At 43.5% G+C, this 19,183-nt stretch overlaps 1 protein-coding gene across 1 annotated transcript in view; it reads left to right on the top strand.

Annotated features, from left to right (window-relative positions):
- The window catches only part of LOC126355885 (pyridoxine/pyridoxamine 5'-phosphate oxidase-like), a 180,877-nt gene that overhangs the window by 131,525 nt on the left and 30,169 nt on the right, over window positions 1-19,183 (top strand). The window contains exons 2-4 of the mRNA XM_050006392.1: window positions 2,862-3,010; window positions 4,803-4,902; window positions 12,307-12,381. Coding sequence (XP_049862349.1) covers window positions 2,862-3,010; window positions 4,803-4,902; window positions 12,307-12,381 — 324 coding nt within the window. The remainder of the gene's footprint in view (window positions 1-2,861; window positions 3,011-4,802; window positions 4,903-12,306; window positions 12,382-19,183) is intronic.

Here is a 19,183-nt window from a genome sequence, read left to right as displayed (position 1 = left end):
GGCCTGAAGGGAATTAAAAGTACGGAATTTTTCATACGAACGTTTTCTAAAAAATCTTCAATATTTTGTGCTTCTGGAACATTATTAGCGTTAGTAAAATTGCCACGATACGGAGGAAAAATACGAGGACCAGATTATTGCTGGACGAACTCAGAATCAGGTACAGAATGACCAACTTCCAACTGCACGCAATGACCGACGTGACGCAGTGATTAGCGCACTGAACATGCATTCGCGAGGAGGGCATTCAGATTCCTTTCCGGCCACTGTGATTTAGGTTTTACTAAATCGTTTAAGGCAAATTCCGGGCTTGTTGTGTCTTTAAGAGGGCGCGGCCAATTTCCTATCCCATACTTCCTTAATCCGAGCTTGTACTCCGTCTTTAATGACCCCGTCGTCGACGGCACGTTACACCTTAATCTTCCTTCCAACCAACACCACGCAACCAAATAGCGCGAGGACTGCACTCGTTGAAATTCAGACCACTCTGAACCAACAGACAAGGCATCCGTGAAAGTTCTACAATGTGTTAACAATGTACCAAACTAGCAAGGTAAACTCCCTACCGCATCCCACACAGATTTAGTGGCAATATGGCCCAGTGGATAGCCCGTCAAAAACAGGAAGAAGATGAAGCGAACTGTGGAACAAGTGAACGATCCAAGCTCAAGATGTGCAACGTTGAGAGAGTTGCAAGAATCGTGGCCTCGTGGTTGTGTGGTCACGGTGTTGGTCTGCGAGGAGGGTGGTCCATGTTCAAACCTCCCTTGTGCCTCCCCTTTTCTCACAAAAATATGAACTTTACGTCCGGTCACTGACGTGTCTATTCTCCTTGGCAATTGTCATACTATACATTGGTTATAGAATATGAAGTTGATGCACCACGAAGATGACGTGCTGTAGACACGAAATTTAACCAACAGGAAGAAGATGCTGTGATATACAAATGATTAGATTTTCAGAGCATTCACACAAGGTTAAAGTCGGTGGCGACACCTACAACGTGCTAACATGAGGAAAGTTTCCAACCGATTGCTCATACACAAATAGCAGTTGACCGCCGTTGCCTGGTGAAACGTTGTGATGCCTCGTGTAAGGAGGAGAATTGCGTACCATGACGTTTCCGACTTTGATAAAGGTCGGATTGTAGCCTATCGCGACTGGGGTTTATGATATCGCGACACTGCTGCTCCCGTTGGTCGAGATGCAATGACTGTTAGCAGAATATGGATCGGTGGGTTCAGGAGGGTAATACGGAACGCCGTGCTGGATCCCAACGGCCTCGTATCATTAGCAGTCGAGAGGACAGGCATCTTATCCGCATGGCTGTAACGGATCGTGTAGTCACGTCTCGATCCCTGAGTCAACAGATGGGGACGTTTGCAAGACAACAACCATCTGCACGAACAGTTCGACGACGTTTGCAGCAGCATGGACAATGAGCTCGGAGACCATGGCTGCGGTTACCCCTCGACGCTGCATAACAGACAGGAGTGCCTGCGATGGTGTACTCAACGACGAACCTGGGTGCACGAATGGCAAAACGTCATTTTTTCGGATGAATCCAGGTCCTATTTACAGGATCATGATGGTCGTATCCGTGTTTGGCGACATCGCGGTGAACGCACATTGGAGGCGTGTATTCGTCATCGCCTTAGTGGCGTATCGCCCGGCATGATAGTATGGGGTGCCATTGGTTACACGTCTCGGTCACCTCTTGTTCGCATTGACGGCACTTTGAACAGTGGACGTTACATTTCAGATGTGTTACAACCCGTGGCTCTACCCTTCATTCGATCCCTGCGAAACCCTACATTTCCGCAGGATAATGCACGACCGCATGTTGCAGGTCCTGTACGGGCCTTTCTAGACACAGAAAATGTTCGACTGCTGCCCTGGCCAGCACATTCTCCAGATCTCTCACCAACTGAAAATGTCTGGTCAATGTGGCCGAGCAACTGGCTCGTCACAGTACGCCAGTCACTACTCTTGATGAACTGTGGCATCGTGTTGAAGCTGTATGGGCAGATGTACCTGTACACGCCAGCCAAGCTCTGTTTGACTCAATGCCCAGGCGTATGAAGGCCGTTATTACGGCCAGAGGTGGTTGTTCTGGGTACTGATTTCTCAGGATCTATGCACCCAAATGGCGTGAAATGTAATCACATATCAGTTCTAGTATAATATTTTTGTCCAATGAATAACTGTTTATCACCTGCATTTCTTCTTGGTGTAGCAATTTTAATGGCCAGTAGTGTATTACCGTCGCAAGTAAATGTGACGAATAGTGAGAGCAGAAATGGCAACAACAAATAAACGGCTGTGAACTATGTTACAACGAAGGAATTCACAAGTCAAAACTTCCAATACGGGACGCAAGAGTCATAACGTGTGGTACTTGTGTAGAAGAAACAGGAGGTACATACGTATGGAGATTCCTTCCTTACACCACGCTCTTCCAAACGGACGTTACACCACGACACAAACACAAATTTGAATACTGCGAAAAGGCAGTGATCGGACAGATAGTCATAATTTTATGGAAAAAGAGGCATTTGAACACCATGGTCACATAACCAACTGGCTACTCACATTTGGTCGATGTTGTGCATCTTCAGCTAGGAGCGTCCAATGCTTGGATTTTGCTTCCTTTTTGACAGTTCAATACACCTTTTTCCTGCTTTCTTGCTTGAAAAGTAACGGGGCGCCGCAGTTCCGTAGGGCCTCAAACCGTACGGAATATTATATGCTCTTAAAAAACGGGAAAGAGGACTCAGAAGTTCCGCCAGATATAAAATGTATTAATAATTACGGTGTGCCAAATTGGGACTGAGTAACGGGGCTGCTGTTGTGTGTTGCAGGAGAACGGAAAGACCATCGAGCCGTCCGGTCTGGCGCAGATCAAGTTCGATGGCGACAGCCCGTTCGAGCTGTTCCAGTCGTGGCGAAAGGACGCCATCAACACGGACCTCGTGCTGCCCGACGCTCTCACGTTCGCCACCTGCAACGGGTAACGACACCAACTGCTCTCCGTCTTGCCAGTAGCCTTGCCGCCGTGGTAACACCGGATCCCGTCAGATCACCGAAGTAAGCCACACTGAGGAGCTTCTTGACTGAGAAGCAGCGGCTCCGGTCTCATAAACTGACATACGGCCGATGTCCTGACCACATGCCCCTCCATATCCGCGTCCAGTGACGCCTATGGGCTGAGGACGACACGGCGGCCGGGCGGTGCTGTTGGGCCTTCATATCCCGTTCGGGAGGAGTTTAGTTTTTTTTGTACAATAACAAGGGGTCAGTTGCTCGGAACCATGAAAGCGAATGACATGAAATAAAAACTCAAGCCGCTATTTTGTAGGATCTATAAAAACTAATACAAAGTTACAATCGATCAACGTCGCATTTACCGACGTGCCTGTAAAACATGTTGTAAGGCAATAAAGCGAAACGCGTCTGGTGAAAAAATCACGCATTTTTGTAGTTGCATCGACAGAACAGAAATACCCTCAAGAATTAGAAAGCAGCCGGCCGGTGTGGCCGTGCGGTTCTAGGCGCTTCAGTCTGGAACCGCGTGACGGCTACGGTCGCAGGTTCGAATCCTGCCTCGGGCGTGGATGTGTGTGATGTCCTTAGGTTAGTTAGGTTTAAGTAGATCCAAGTCCCATAGTGCTTAGAGCCATTTGAGATAGTACATCCTTCCTACAGTCCTTATTTGGCTCCCTCGAATTTTTATTTGTTTTGTCCACTCAAGGAGGCATTACGTGGAAATAAGATTCAGAAACAACGAGTAGGTCAATAATTTTGTGGGAAAGTACGTTAAACAACAAGACAAAGACTTCTTTGCATCAAGAAAAAAACTAGTTCATCGTTGGGAAAAGTGTTTTAAAATTGGTGGGGACTGATGACCTCAGATGTTAAGTCTCATAGTGCTCAGAGCCATTTGAACTATAAAGCAACCACGGACACTATGGCCACACAAATGAAAAATTTAATGTCACACATTTTTAGTTCGGAAGTACTGTATAGTTTCATTGAACTGTGCTGTATTTTTTAATACGTTTCAGGAGAACTTTTAATGTTTCGCGGACAGTTGAGAGAAACATGGTGCCGGTCACGCAATTTAGTGGGAGTGAGTGGGGGGGAATTAATGTAGTTCCGGAAACACGTTTCAAGATCTGACGATCTTGGAGGCCGCAGACTATGATAAAGATCCTACACCTACCCCCACATCCCGCGTGTAGGAACTGTTTCTCGAATATAACGCCGGGTTTTAAGACGAACATGTAACGATGACATCTTCACGCTTTAATATTGGACGGTGAGAGATGATTTCAATCGCTTTCCGTCTTCATTTGGCTGCCCGTGAACAGCCAGTTGAAATCAGTGTCCCGTCACTCACGGATACATACTTCAAAAGGTTGAGTTTTTTTCCTTTTTTTATGCAAGGCTTATTGTTGAACTGGTGACGAAACTTAGATCGTACTTGAATAACAGATTCATTATTGCGAATTGCAACACATAAATCTATTTTTCCTGAGGTGTAACCATCATGGTAAGTCCGACGAAAACAAAAGCAATTTTCACTCAAAACAGCTATTTCAGTTATTAAACAGTTAATACAAGTGTGGAGTATACTGTATTTAGTGATAATCAAATTATGTAGTGACGTATCAGATTTGTTCCTGATCATGAAGTTTCCTTCTAGTACAAATATGGAATCTGCCTTCCGTTTTCAGAAACAACGCACATATGCTTGATAACGAAAGTCTGTGTGGGGCTGAGATTCTTGTTTTATTTTTTAGGGACGGGAAGGTGACGGCTCGTACAGTCCGCCTCAGGAGAATAGAGCCAGACGGCTTCGTCATCATGACAGACCGCCGCAGCCGCAAGGCGAGAGACCTGGTGAGTCCACACCTCGAGTCCACCTATCGTTAGCATACCGCTCAACTAACACCACTCTCAGTGATTCTACAATTAAGGTAAAATTGTTTTCGTTGTCTCTGATACTTTCGACGGCATTTATTTATTTTGCTAACATGCGACTCCATTTCTGCAACACCAGTAAGTTCTCATCACAACGGGCGCCTTAATCTAAAACCTAACAAAAATGCGTTATTCACCATTATCACCAGCTACTGCGGGATAAAGACCTTCACTATTCTATTCCATGCGTTATGATCTTCAGCTATACGCATCCATGTTAACATCCTCATCTACAATTCGGAGGCCAACATACGATTTATAGTGGAGAGTATTTCTGGTACCAATGTAACTTCTCCCTTTCTCAGTGTAACAGAAATGATGAGAGGAAAGAAAGATCACCCATTAATCTCCGTTGTTGTTGTTGTGGTCTTCAGTCAGTCCTGAGACTGGTTGGATGCAGCTCTCCATGCTACTCTATCCTGTGCAAGCTTCTTCATCTCCCAGTACCTACTGCAACCTACGTCCTTCTGAACCTGTTTAGTGTATTCATCTCTTGGTCTCCCTCTACGATTTTTACCCTCCACGCAACCCTCCAATACTAAATTGGTGATCCCTTGATGCCCAAGAATATGTCTTACCAACCGAACCCTTCTTCTAGTCAAGTTGTGCCACAAATTTCTCTTCTCCGCAATTCTATTCAATACCTCTTCATTAGTTATGTGACCTACCCAACTAATCATCAGCATTCCAGCATTCTTCTGTAGCACCACATTTCGAAAGCTTCTATTCTCTTTTTGTCTAAACTATTTATCGTCCATGTTTCACTTCCATACATGGATACACTCCACACAAATACCTCCAGAAAAGACTTCATGACACTTAAATCTATACTCGATGTTCACAAATTTATTTTCTTCAGAAACGCTTTCCTTGCCATTTTCAGTCTACATTTTATATCCTCTCTACTTCGACCATCATCAGTTATTTTGCTCCCCAAATAGCAAAACTCATTTACTACTTTAAGCGTCTCATTTCCTAATCTAATACCCTCAGCATCACCCGATAAAATTCGACTACATTCAATTATCCTCGTTTTGCTTTTGTTGATGTTCATCGTATATCCTCCTTTCAAGACACTGCCCATTCCTTTCAGCTGCTCTTCCAGGTCCTTTGCTGTCTCTGACAGAATTACAATGTCATCGGCGAACCTCAAAGTTTTTATTTCTTCTCCGCGGGTTTTAATACCTACTACGAATTTTTCAATTGTTTCCTTCACTGCTTGCTCAATATACAGATTAAGTAACATCGGGGAGAGGCTAAAACCCTGTCTCACTCCCTTCCCAACCACTGCTTCCTTTTCATGTTCCTCGACTATTATAACTGCCATCTGGTTTCTGTACAAATTGTAAATATCCTTTCGCTCCCTGTATTTTACCCCTGCCACCTTCAGAATTTGAAAGAGTATTCCAGTCAACATTGTCAAAAGCTTTCTCTAAGTCTACAAGTGCTAGAAACGTAGGTTTGCCCTTCCTTAATCTATATTCTAAGATAAGTCGTAGGGTCAGTATTGCCTCACGTTTTCCAATATTTCTACGGAATCCAAACTGATCTTCCCCGAGGTTGCCTTCTACCAGTTTTTCCATTCGTCTGTACAGAATTCGTGTTAGTATTTTGCAGCCGTGACATTAAACTGATAGGTCGGTAATTTTCACATCTGTCAACGCCTGTCTTCTTTGGGATTGGAATTATTATATTCTTCTTGATGTCTGAGGGTATTTCGCCTATCTCATAGATTTTGCTCACCAGACGGTACAGTTTTGTCAGGACTGGCTCTCCCAAGGCTGTCAGCAGTTCTAATGGAATTTTGTCTACTCCCGGGACCTTGTTTCGACGTAGGTCTTTCAGTGCTCTGTCAAATTCTTCACGCAGTATCATATTTCCCATTTCATCTTCATCTACATCCTCTTCCATTTCTATAATATTGTCCTCAAGAACATCGCCCCTGTATAGACCCTCTATATACTCCTTCCACCTTTCTGCTTTCCCTTCTTTGCTTAGAACTTGGTTTCCATCTGAGCTCTTGATATTCATGCAAGTGGTTCTCTTTTCTCCAAAGGTCTCTTTAATTTTCCTGTAGGCAGCATCTTTCTTACCCCTAGTGATATGCACCTCTACATCCTTACATTTGTCCTCTAGCCATCCCTGCCATCTCCATATAAGTTCCATTTTCACTGATTTTGTAGTCACGGTCATTCGCCGGACATTCACCGTTCCTCCAAAACGTTACGAGAGTCATTGTATTCCCAACATATATGTGACGTCAGCGAAATCACTGTGGGGGAAACTTGAATAACTAAAACAAGAGAAGTGCGTCAAGCCATTCTGTTGCAAGTAGCCGACGTCGGGTCGCACTGTGTCAACGCTGTTACGCAACAAATGGCAATGAAGTATTTTCTCAAAATAAAGAGTTCACAACATCACCCACAATGTACTGAAAAATAAAAAAAGTATGAGCAAAGTTTGCCCAGCACACATCGACCCCCTTACAAAAATGACAACGCGTGAACGCCTGCTGCGACTGAATTGAAATGCAAAACGCCGACATTTCGTTTCTGGGACAAAATAATCACGGCTGACGAGACTTGGTGTTATCAATAAGAGCCTACCAGAAAACGACAAAATACAGAAATTCGCATGAAGGATCAACGCTTTGACGTCATAATCCACATTCAAGATAATGTGACACGAGAGTTGAAAACCGTTCCAAAAAAGGGCTTTTCTCACAGTTTCACTTGGTTGTATGAACGTTCTGTGCTTTATACTCAAGTGGGGCAGACTGTGGAGAACATCTAAAACATTAAAATCACCCTCTTAAAGATTATCTTTTTTATTGACGTGGCGTCGAAACTTTATGGACTGACACGGTATGTGAGAGTGAATGAATATTTTGCCCGACTCTTCTTGCAGCTCACGCTCTCAGAGGTTCAACAGTAAACGTCTCCATGATGCACAACGCCTCTCTTGTAGTGTCCGGAAAAGGAGTTTGATAACCATCTTCGTAAAGCTCTCGCGCTTATTAAACTATCTCCGGTGACGAAACGCACCGCTCTTTGTTCGTATCTTCTCTACTCGCCTACTAATGCTACCTGATAAACGTCTGTCGAACAAGCGTTTTCCAAGCCACTTATGACCCGTGTAAATTAGATTTTCTTAAAATTCAGGCTGTGATCTGCTTTTCCTACAACCAACTACACGTGAGCATTCACATTATATTGCTCGGACGGTTACTCAATAAGTACTGTACCGTTATTACTGTCACAATAAGATCATGACACGATTTTCCACATTTCTGTAGTCTAGCATATAAGTTCTGCTTCACTAGCTTCGCCCACAAATGAATACTGCTTTCATTTATCGTATCTAATACATTTTAGAATCAGTCGAGGTACACAGTTCTTATTGCTTGAGTTAAATCAGACGCAAAATGCTGTACCTCGCCTCTGTTAGAGTTGCGCCTTATTTGCCGATAATAAGTGATTGTTACATGCATTCAGTAAACGTAAGCCCCAAATTCCTAATGTACCGAGTTGTACTTTTAGTTAGGTGTGGTTTACTCCACTACAGTTTTGCTGAAGTACTTGCTCATATTTTGCATGGGATGTGCCACCACTTCACAATTATTACACAAGTGAAGCAACTACAAGGGGAGGAATATAAGAAATAAAACGACGGGTTGAGACGGTATGCGACTACAAAATCAAGACGATCTACAAGCAACTTGGCGGCGAAAATGAAACGATCGTATGGAATTGTTGGCTGGGAGGTCCCATTCGCGTTCGGGCGCCAAGTGCAAGTCTTATTTCAATCGCATTGGGAGACTTGGGGCCGACGATGAGGATGAAATGACAATGAGGACAACACAACACTCACTTCACAAGCGGAGAAAAATCTCCAACCTGGCCCGGAATTGAACGCGGGCTCAGTACATGGGAGGAAAGCACGTTACCACCCAATTAAGCAGGCGGACAACTTAGCGGTATGAGTCCAGTTATCAGTATAACGTTTCACCGCCTTTGGCCTGGATGCCTTCATTTATTCCATTGGGAAGTGATTCATAAAGCTGTTGTTTCCTCTTTTAAGCAAGGCGCTCTAAAGCTGTTGTAACTGATCCTTGATATCCTGGATAGCGGCAGTGGGACGGGGTTGAGTCCGCTCTGGATCCGCACCTGTACTTTCAGGGTCAGATCTGGGAGATCATAGAGACGCGTCCCATGTGTGGGCGTACATTATCCTATTGAAAATTGGCACTATTATGCTGTCCCATGAGAAGTAACACGTAAGTTGTTCGTGACACACCGCCGTCAGGATATCCTCAATCACTGTCATTGTGTGTCCGCTGCCTCTGGACTACGGGGTCCCAGGTTCGATTCCAGACCGGGTTGGGGATTTTCCCTGCCCGGGGACTCGGTGTTTGTGCTGTCCTCATCATTTCATCATCATCATCGTTCGTGAGAGTGGCTGACTGGAATGCGAAAAAATGGACAGTGTCAAAATAGGAACTTTGTACGTACGCTGATGACCACACAGTTGAGCGCCCCACAAATCAAACATCGCCATCATCACTGTGATGTACAGAGCTATCAAGTATGACTTCACGTGACGGTTTATGGTGATCGGACGGAGCCCTTACGGCACAACAGCAGTAACACCGCTCTAGCTCCCCAAAGCATTGGAAGAAATGAAGCACTACCAAGTTTCCACTGTACTCGCCAACGATGGTTATTCAGGGTAGTGCACAACCGTGTTTCGTAGCTGAACAACAAGAGACGCGCTATTCATTAGCAGTTCACGCTTCCCAGCGGCAGTACTATTCCAAATGCGTCCGTCTGTGCTGCGGTGTTAACGGTATCCTAAACGAGGCGGTTTCTGCTAGTCTCACACCAGTGATGCAGGATGATACAGACTGTTGCAGGCAGTCCATTATTGTTCTCCTATGGCAGGCGCAGATGTGAAGGGTGGTCGACCGGAAACTTGACGACGAGTATGCCTACCCTTAACTTTCCCATGCAATCCAACATCGGACCACTGTTACATATGGATGTCCCACAAATCTGGATACTGCGCGAATCGACTCGCCGCCTGGACGAACATTCACAATGAGACCCCAGTCAGGTGCTGTTAACGCTGTCTCACACGAATTCGCGGCATCTCCATGCCCTTCACAGTGATCACTCAACATGTGCTGCTGGTCACTCCTCTATTATACCCCTCCTATGCCTGGTAACAACACTCATACCAACAACACTAATGCACTACAGTGGCTGTTCTTCCTGTCACCGAAAATTGCTACTCTCATCATGTACATGCTCGCCAATGGTATGTACATCTACAGCTACATTTATACTCTGCAAGCCACCCAACGGTGTGTGGCGGAGAGCACTTTACGTGCCACTGTCATTACCTCCTTTTCCTGTTCCAGTCACGCACGGTTCGCGGGAAGAACGACTGCCGGAAAGCCTCCATGCGCGCTCGAATCTCTCTAATTTTACATTAGTGATCTCCTCGGGAGGTATAAGTAGGCGGAAGCAATATATTCGATACCTCATCCAGAAACCCACCCTCTCGAAACCTGGCGAGCAGGCTACACCGCGATGCAGAGCGCCTCTCTTGCAGAGTCTGCCACTTGAGTTTGCTAAACATCTCCGTAACGCTATCACGCTTACCAAATAACCCTGTGGCGAAAGACGCCGCTCTTCTTTGGATCTTCTCTACCTCCTCTGTCAACCCGACCTGGTACAGATCCCACACTGACGAGCAATACTCAAGTATAGGTCGAACGAGTGTTTTGTAAGCCACCTCCTTTGTTGATGGACTACATTTTCTAAGGAGTCTCTCAATGAATCTCAACCTGGCACCCGCCTTACCAACAATTAATTTTATATGATCATTCCATTTCAAATCGTTCCGCACGCATACTCACAGATATTTTACAGAAGTAACTACTACCAGTGTTTGTTCCGCTCCCATATAATCATACAATAAAGGATCCTTCTTTCTATGTATTCGCAATACATTACATTTGTCTTTGTTAAGGGTCAGTTGCTACTCCCTGCACCAAGTGCCTATCCGCTGCAGATCTTCCTGCATTTCGCTACAATTTTCTAATGCTGCAACTTCTCTGTATACTACAGCATCTTACGCGAAAAGCCGCATGGAACTTCCGACACCAGCTACTAGGTCATTTATACAGCGTGTTACAAAAAGGTACGGCCAAACTTTCAGGAAACATTCCTCACACACAAACAAAGAAAAGATGTTATGTCCTCATGTGTACGGAAACGCTTACTTTCCATCTTAGTGTTCGTACGCTTCTCAACAACAGATTCGGTGACCGATGGATTGGTAGAGGCGCACCAATTCCAAGGCCTCCACGCTCTCCTGACCTCAACCCTCTTGACTTTCATTTATGGGGGCATTTGAAAGCTCTTGTCTACGCAATCCCGGTACCAAATGTAGAGACTCTTCGTGCTCGTATTGTTGACGGCGGTGATACAATACGCCATTCTCCAGGGCTGCATCAGCGCATCAGGGATTCCATGCGACGGAGGGTGGATGCATGTATCCTCGCTAACGGAGGACATTTTCAACATTTCCCGTAACAAAGTGTTTGAAGTCACGTTGGTACGTTCTGTTTCTGTGTGTTTCCATTCCATGATTAATGTGTTTTGAAGAGAAGTAATAAAATGAGCTCTATGTAAGCGTTTCCGGACACATGTCCACATAACATATTTTCTTTCTTTGTGTGTGAGGAATGTTTCCTGAAAGTTTGGCCGTACCTTTTTGTAACACCCTGTATCTATTGGGAAAAGCAATGGTTCCATAACATTCCCCTGTGGCACGCCAGAGATTACTTTAACAATATGCTCTGTTCTGTTTGCTAAAAACTCTTCAATCCAGCAACGCAGCTGGTCTGATATTCCGTAGGCTCTTACTTTGTTTATCAGGCGACAGTGCGGAATTTTATCGAACGCCTTCCGGAAGTCAAGGAAAATGGCATCTAGCTGGGAGCCTATATCTAATATTTTCTGGGTCTCGTGAACAAATAAAGCGAGTTGGGTCTCTCACGATCGCTACCTCCGGAATCCACGTTGATTCCTACATGTACGAAGTCACACTGAGATACGTCTATATCTTCTGGTTGCTTCACATATTTTTTCAACCAGTTTAGTTGTTTATTTATAGGTCCACACGAACTATCTTTTCAGCTGTTTGCACGAAGGGTGTGATTTTATTCTCCATAACGAACTTTCTGTAAATACTACTATTGCCGCCTGTACTTAATATAGCCCGCAATTTATGGGGTCATTCTGAATGTGTTTGCAGGCCGAAGTTCCGTCTGGGGCGATGGTGTTCCTCTGGTGTTACGTGGACGACGAGGGCCGGACGATCAACAGGCAGGTGGGTAGCCGCACTGCGCGCGACAGCCGCACACCTGTGGTCTCATCTTGTAGGCTCAGATTTTCAATTTTTCAGCTGTTATGTACTTTCCTGATACGATTTCTTGTTTACTGACTACATTGTCTGTGATTAGTGAATTAGGAATTAGTGTAGTTCGGTGGCAGGAGGAACAAGACTTTTGGTCAGGCGGTTACAGGATCATAAATACAAAATTAAATAGGGGTAATGCAGGAATAGCTTTAATAATGGATAGGAAAGTAGGAGTGAGGGTAAGCTACTACAAACAGTATAGTGAACGTATTACTGTGGCCAAGATAGACATGAAGCCCACGCCTACTACAGTAGTACAAGTTTATATGCCAACTAGCTCTGCAGATGACGAAGAAATTGATGAAATGTATGATGAAATCAAAGAAATTATTCAGATAGTGAAGGGAGACGAAAATTTAATAGTGATGGGTGACTGGAATTCGGTAGTAGGAAAAGGGAGAGTAGGAAACGTAGTAGGTGAATATGGATTGGGGCTAAGAAATGAAAGAGGAAGCCACTTGGTAGAATTTTGGACAGAGCAAAACTTAATCATAGCTAACACTTGGTTCAAGAATCATGAAATAAGGTTGTATACATGGAAGAACCCTGGAGATACTAAAAGGTCTCAGATAGATTATATAATGATAAGACAGAGACCTCAATCTATTGGTTATGAACTATAGATTAAAACTGAAGAAACTGCAAAAAGGTGGGAATTTAAGGAGATAGGACCTGGATAAACTGACTAAACCAGGGGTTGTACAGAGTTTCATGGAGAGCATAAGGGAACAATTGGCAGGAATGGGGTAAAGAAATACAGAAATACAGTAGAAGAAGAATGGGTAGCTTTGAGGGATGAAGTAGTGAAGGCAGCAGAGGATCAAGTAAGTAAAAAGACAAGGGCTAGTAGAAATCCTTGGGTAACAGAAGAAATATTGAATTTTATTCATGAAAGGAGAAAATATAAAAATGCAGTAAATGAAGCAGGCAAAAAGGAATACAAACGTCTCAAAAATGAGATCGACGGGAAGTGCATAATGGCTAAGCAGGGATGGGTAGAGGATAAATGTAAGGATATACAGGCTCATCTCACTTGATGTAAGATAGATACTGCCTACAGGAAAATTAAAGAGACCTTTGGAGAAAAGAGAACCACTTGCATGAATATCAAGAGCTCAGATGGAAACCCAGTTCTAAGTAAAGAAGGGAAAGCAGAAAGGTGGAAGGAGTATACAGAGGGTCTATACAAGCAGTTGAACGGAATGGATAGTGTTTTGAAAGGTGGATATAAGATTAATATCAACAGAAACAAAACGAGGATAATGGAATGTTGTCGAATTAAGTCGGGTGATGCTGAGGGAATTAGATTAGGAAATGAGACAATTAAAGTAGTAAAGGAGTTTTGCTATTTCGGGAGCAAAATAACTGATGATGGTCGAAGTAGAGAGGATATAAAAAGTAGACTGGCAATTGCAAGGAAAGCGTTTCTGAAGAAGAGAAATTTGTTAACATCGAATATAGATTTAAGTTTCATGAAGTCATTTCTGAAAGTATTTGTATTGAGTGTAGCCATGTATGGGTGTGAAACATGGACGATAAATAGTTTGGACAAGAAGAGAATAGAAGCTTTCGGAATGTGGTTCTACAGAAGAATGCTGAAGATTAGATGGGTAGATCACATAACTAATGAGCAGATATTGAATAGGTTTGGGGAGAAGAGAAGTTTGTGGCAGAACTTGACTGGAAGAAGGGATCGATTGGTAGGACATGTTCTGAGGCATCAAGGGATCACCAATTTAGTATTGGAGGGCAGCGTGGAAGGTAAATATCGTAGAGGGAGACCAAGAGATGAATACACTGAGCAGATTCAAAAGGATGTAGGTTGCAGTAGGTACTGGTAGATGAAGAAGCTTGCACAGGATAGAGTAGCATGGAGAGCTGCATCAAACCAGTCTCAGGACTGAAGAACACAACAACAACAACAACAACAACAACAATAGAAAATTATCACATGCGAAGAGAAATATGTTTCTCATCTGCATATTTTGTTGCCAAAAATAAGCGGAGCTATGATTAAAATAGCGAACTCGTATTACCGATGTTGGGGTTCGTATTCTCATTCAGTTTCAGTACTTGACGAAATCGGTGTAGAATGGTGATATGATACTTTCTTCAGCTAAAACCCATGTGTTCATGTCCCTATTTTTAAGGCTAGATTGAGCACATTATTTACGAGGTATTTGCATTGGAAATATTACTGCCTTACGACTTCTGAGATGCCGTCTCATCCAGAGAATTACGGGGACATCTACACTCTGAAACAAAATTAGTACTAATGCTTGAATTAATAATAAGATTATTGACCAACAGCAGCTTCAAAGAAAAAAACTAGTTGTTTCTACAAAAATTTACAAAAAAAATGAAAAATATTAAGTGTTAAATGACACCGATGAATAGGTACGAGGTTATTTCATAAGAGACAGATGTAGATATAGAATATGTAATCATTTTCGTGTGGCGTGTTGCCTAGTGCAAGCCTACCAACTGGGCGACACTTCGGCAGCGTCAATGTTCGAGGTGTTCTCTGTGTTAGGAGGAAGGAAGATGAAGTAATGCTCTCTTCAAAGTGAGGTTTCTAGAAACGGCGTGCAAGCTCGTATTTAATAAGAATGCGGATGAAAATCGGTCGTGGTTTTGTTACGCAATCATGTCGGTATTTTCCTTAAACAACTTGGGAGGATATAGAAAAAGCCGACCGAATTTGCATGGGCGGGCGGGGATTTGAACCCTGCTAATCCCACAAGCTAGCGCAGCGTCTTTCCGTGATTCCCCTAAATCGAATACGGCGAATTATGGCATGGTTCGTTTGAAAAGGACACGTCTGAGTTCCTTCACTCTCTTTCCCGCAGTCTGTGCTCATGCACCATTTCTAATGGCCTTATCATTCACCGACTATTACCCGGAGTCTTTTTTTCTTTCCTCTGTCATAGTAACAGAGGTTGGTTAGATCGCTGTTAACAGTGTTCTACGTCCACATTCGATGAGACGCTGCGGACAGGTTTGAAATTAAGCCAAAAACCCGGTGTAAAATCTAGAGATCAGAAGCCTTATGCCACCATCTCGTCTCCCATGCCGTTAACAATCGTATACTGGAAACGATTTTTTTTTCATCATCTAGAGTCGAATCTGGAACGTATTCGTCGCGAGCCGTCGCTTAAGCGTGAGTTCCCCGAGTACAGAGAGACATAAAAGCTGAGTTACCTCTGTACCCTTGGGCGAATGCATACAGGGAGGAGATGGAGTTCCAGTTTAAAGATCCAAAGCCTGACAAAGAACGAAAGTATTCGAGCTCGAACACATTCTCAGCACAGTCACATCAAGGATCATTTAAAGGTCCCTTGTTGCACCTGTAATATTGGGGCCGCGCAGAACTTATATTAGGTTTTGAAGGTAGGAGACGAGGTACTGGCGGAAGTGGAATTGTGAGGACGGGTCGTGTGTCGTGCTAGGGTACCTCAGTTGGTAGAGCACTTGCCCGCGAAAGGGAAAGGTCCCGTATCCGAGTCTCGGTCCGGCACACAGTTTTAATCTGCCAGGAAGTTTCCAACTCTATATATTCTTCCAAGAATGAAATGGACATGTTCGGACACGTCCGAGAGAACAGACACCACATATACAGGATGATTCACGAAGGTATGGAAACATTTTAATACGTTATTCTACCAGTAAAACTGAAGAAAAAAGTTCACGTAAACATAGGCCCACATATGTTTAGTTAAGGAGTTACGGTTAATAAAAGATTTTTGCCTGAAATTTAGCGACTTCACTAATATAAAGCCATCGCAAAACTGTAGGACGTTAAAGTACGATTTCCATTTATTTTCTTGTTATTGATCTGATGAATCTAATAAAACATGCCCCAAACGTGTATCTGCAATAGTTTTCCAGAGTATCCAAAGAAGCAAAGACGTAATTTCGTAATTTTTTTCATTTATCAACTACTTGGCTCAATTTATTTTTTAAATTCCAGACAATTGCTCAAAGTTTTCAACAGAAGTTGTAGACAAATTAATTTTGGAAAAATGATGCTAATAACGTTAACTGAAACTGTATGAATGTGTCAGATAATCTCCTTTTATTAATACCATAGCACACGTGAATTCATGTTAAACCAGAAAAAACAAAGTTTAGTGTTAAGGAAGTTGGACAGTGTACATACGGTTTCCCAATATATTCACAATAAATGTTAAAACAACTCACAAACGGTTGCCAACAATGACATAAACGTTTCTACATTCTTAATGGAAAATAAACAAATTTACTTGTGTAACAATCTTTGCTCTCTGGATGTTCTGGAAAACTACTGCAGATACACGTCTGGGGCATGTTTTATTAGATTCACCAGATCAATAACAAGAAAATAAATGGAAATCGTGCTTTAAGCTTCTACAGTTTTGCGATGGCTTCATATTAGCGAAGTTGCTAAATTTCAGGCAAAATCTTTATTAGCCGTATCTCCGTAACTAAACAATTTGCGGACCTATGTTTATGTGAACTTTTTTCTTTAGTTTTACTTGTAGAATAACATATTGAAGATTTGCATATCTTCGTGAATCACCCTGAATAATCAAGGCCAGGACAACTAAAGATCGCTTCAGTGCAGCTGCATACCAAGTTCGAACTCTAATGGGAATCGGCGAAATGCCGCGCGTGATGAGGATAATGGACAAGGGCATTACGTCAGTAGTGGGTGGACAGGAGCGCGCAAGAGTAGTCCACGCAGTTGCGATGACCATTGTGTCTGCGTGGTGTGCTGAGCAGATCATCTGCGCCTGAGCAGCAGAGTCGGGTTCGAATCCTGGTCCGGCACAAATTTTCAACTTTGCCCTTGAATTTACTATCAATACCTACTGGCAGCTAATGTCTTTAACTCCTTTGTGTCTTCATTCATAGTGGCTGCAGGATCCGAAGGGAATCTGTTCTTTCGAACAGACACCACATATATAAAACGTTTTAACTGTCGGTTTTGAATCCACATTTGCCGACAAAGTCGCTAGTACTTTGTGACTCCTCATCTGGACATAAGAATGAACAAGTACTATTTGGAAGACTCTGGAGGAAACGATGTAGCTCTAAAAATAATCCCACCAAAAACTAAAAAATGTGTACAACCTCTGGAATTGTACTTGTTCACTAAGTATAAAATATACGCCAAAAGAATAGCAGACTCTCTTAAACTAAGTTCCAGGGACATGCAGCCAAAACTGCAAGATAGTTTAATTTTCATGAAAATACCGGGTGATCAAAAAGTCAGTATAAATTTGGAAACTGAATAAATCACGGAATAATGTAGATAGGGAGGTACAAATTGACACACATGCTTGCAATGGCATGGGGTTTTATTAGAACCCAAAAAATACAAAAGTTCAAAAAATGTCCGACACATGGCGCTTCATCTGATCAGATTAGCAATAATTGGTTCAAATGGCTCTGAACACTATGGGACTTAACATCTATGGTCATCAGTCCCCTAGAACTTAGAACTACTTAAACCTAACTAACCTAAGGACATCACACAACACCCAGTCATCACGAGGCAGAGAAAATCCCTGACCCCGTCGGGAATCGAACCCGGGAAACCGGGAGCGGGAAAAGAGAGCGCTACCGCACGACCACGAGCTACCAATAATTAGCATAACAAAGTAAGACAAAGCAAAGATGATGTTCTTTACAGGAAATGCTCAATATGTCCACCATCATTCCTGAACAATAGCTGTAGTCGAGGAATAATGTTGTGAACAGCGCTGTAAAGCATGTCCGGAGTTATGGTGAGCCATTGGCGTCGGATGTTTTCTTTCAGCATCCCTAGAGATGTCGGTCGATCACGATACACTTGCGACTTCAGGTAACCCCAAAGCCAATAATCGCACGGACTGAGATCTGGGGACCAGGGAGGCCAAGCAAGACGAAAGTGGCGGCTGAGCACACGATCATCACCAAACGAAGCACGCAAGAGATATTTCACGCTTCTAGCAATACTTTGTTTCGTTTTGGTTCTAATAAAACCCCATGTCATTCCAAGCATGTGTGTCAATTTTTACCTCTCTATCTACATTATTCCGTGGTTTATTAAGTTTTAAAATTTATACTGACTTTTTGATCACCCAGTACAAATGGCTCTGAGCACTATGGGACTCAACGTCGGGCGTCATGAGTCCCCTAGACTTAGAACTAATTAAACCTAACTAACATAAGGACATCACACGCATCCATGCCCGAGGCAGGATTCGAACCTGCGACCTTCCGGACTGGAGCACCAAGAACCGCGTAGCCACCGCGGCCGGCCACCCGGTACAGTCTGTCATTTACAGTTATCTCTGGGACCAATGCTTCGTCACGCGTGACAGAACGCCGGTTCAGATGGTTCAAATGGCTCTGAGCACTATGGGACTTAACATCTGTGGTCATCAGTCCCCTAGAACTTAGAACTACTTAAACCTAACTAACCTAAGGACATCACACACATCCATGCCCGAGACAGGATTCGAACCTGCGACCGTAGCGGTCACGCGGTTTCAGACTGAAGCGCCTAGAACCGCACGGCCACACCGACCGGCCAGAACGTCGGCTACAATATTGGTGAACCTGTGAACTATTTCAAAAATGTCACTGACATGGCGATCAAAACTGATAATGCAGAATGTGCTGTTACGATATGTGATCAACTCGCTTGTCTTCACTGGGCATTCTGTAGTGATTCATATTCCTTTGT

This window comes from Schistocerca gregaria, chromosome 1, assembly GCF_023897955.1.
Source record: "Schistocerca gregaria isolate iqSchGreg1 chromosome 1, iqSchGreg1.2, whole genome shotgun sequence".
NCBI lineage: Eukaryota > Metazoa > Arthropoda > Insecta > Orthoptera > Acrididae > Schistocerca > Schistocerca gregaria.
The sequence above is the reverse complement of the archived record's forward strand: the minus strand, read 5'-3'. Positions and strand labels throughout refer to the sequence as shown.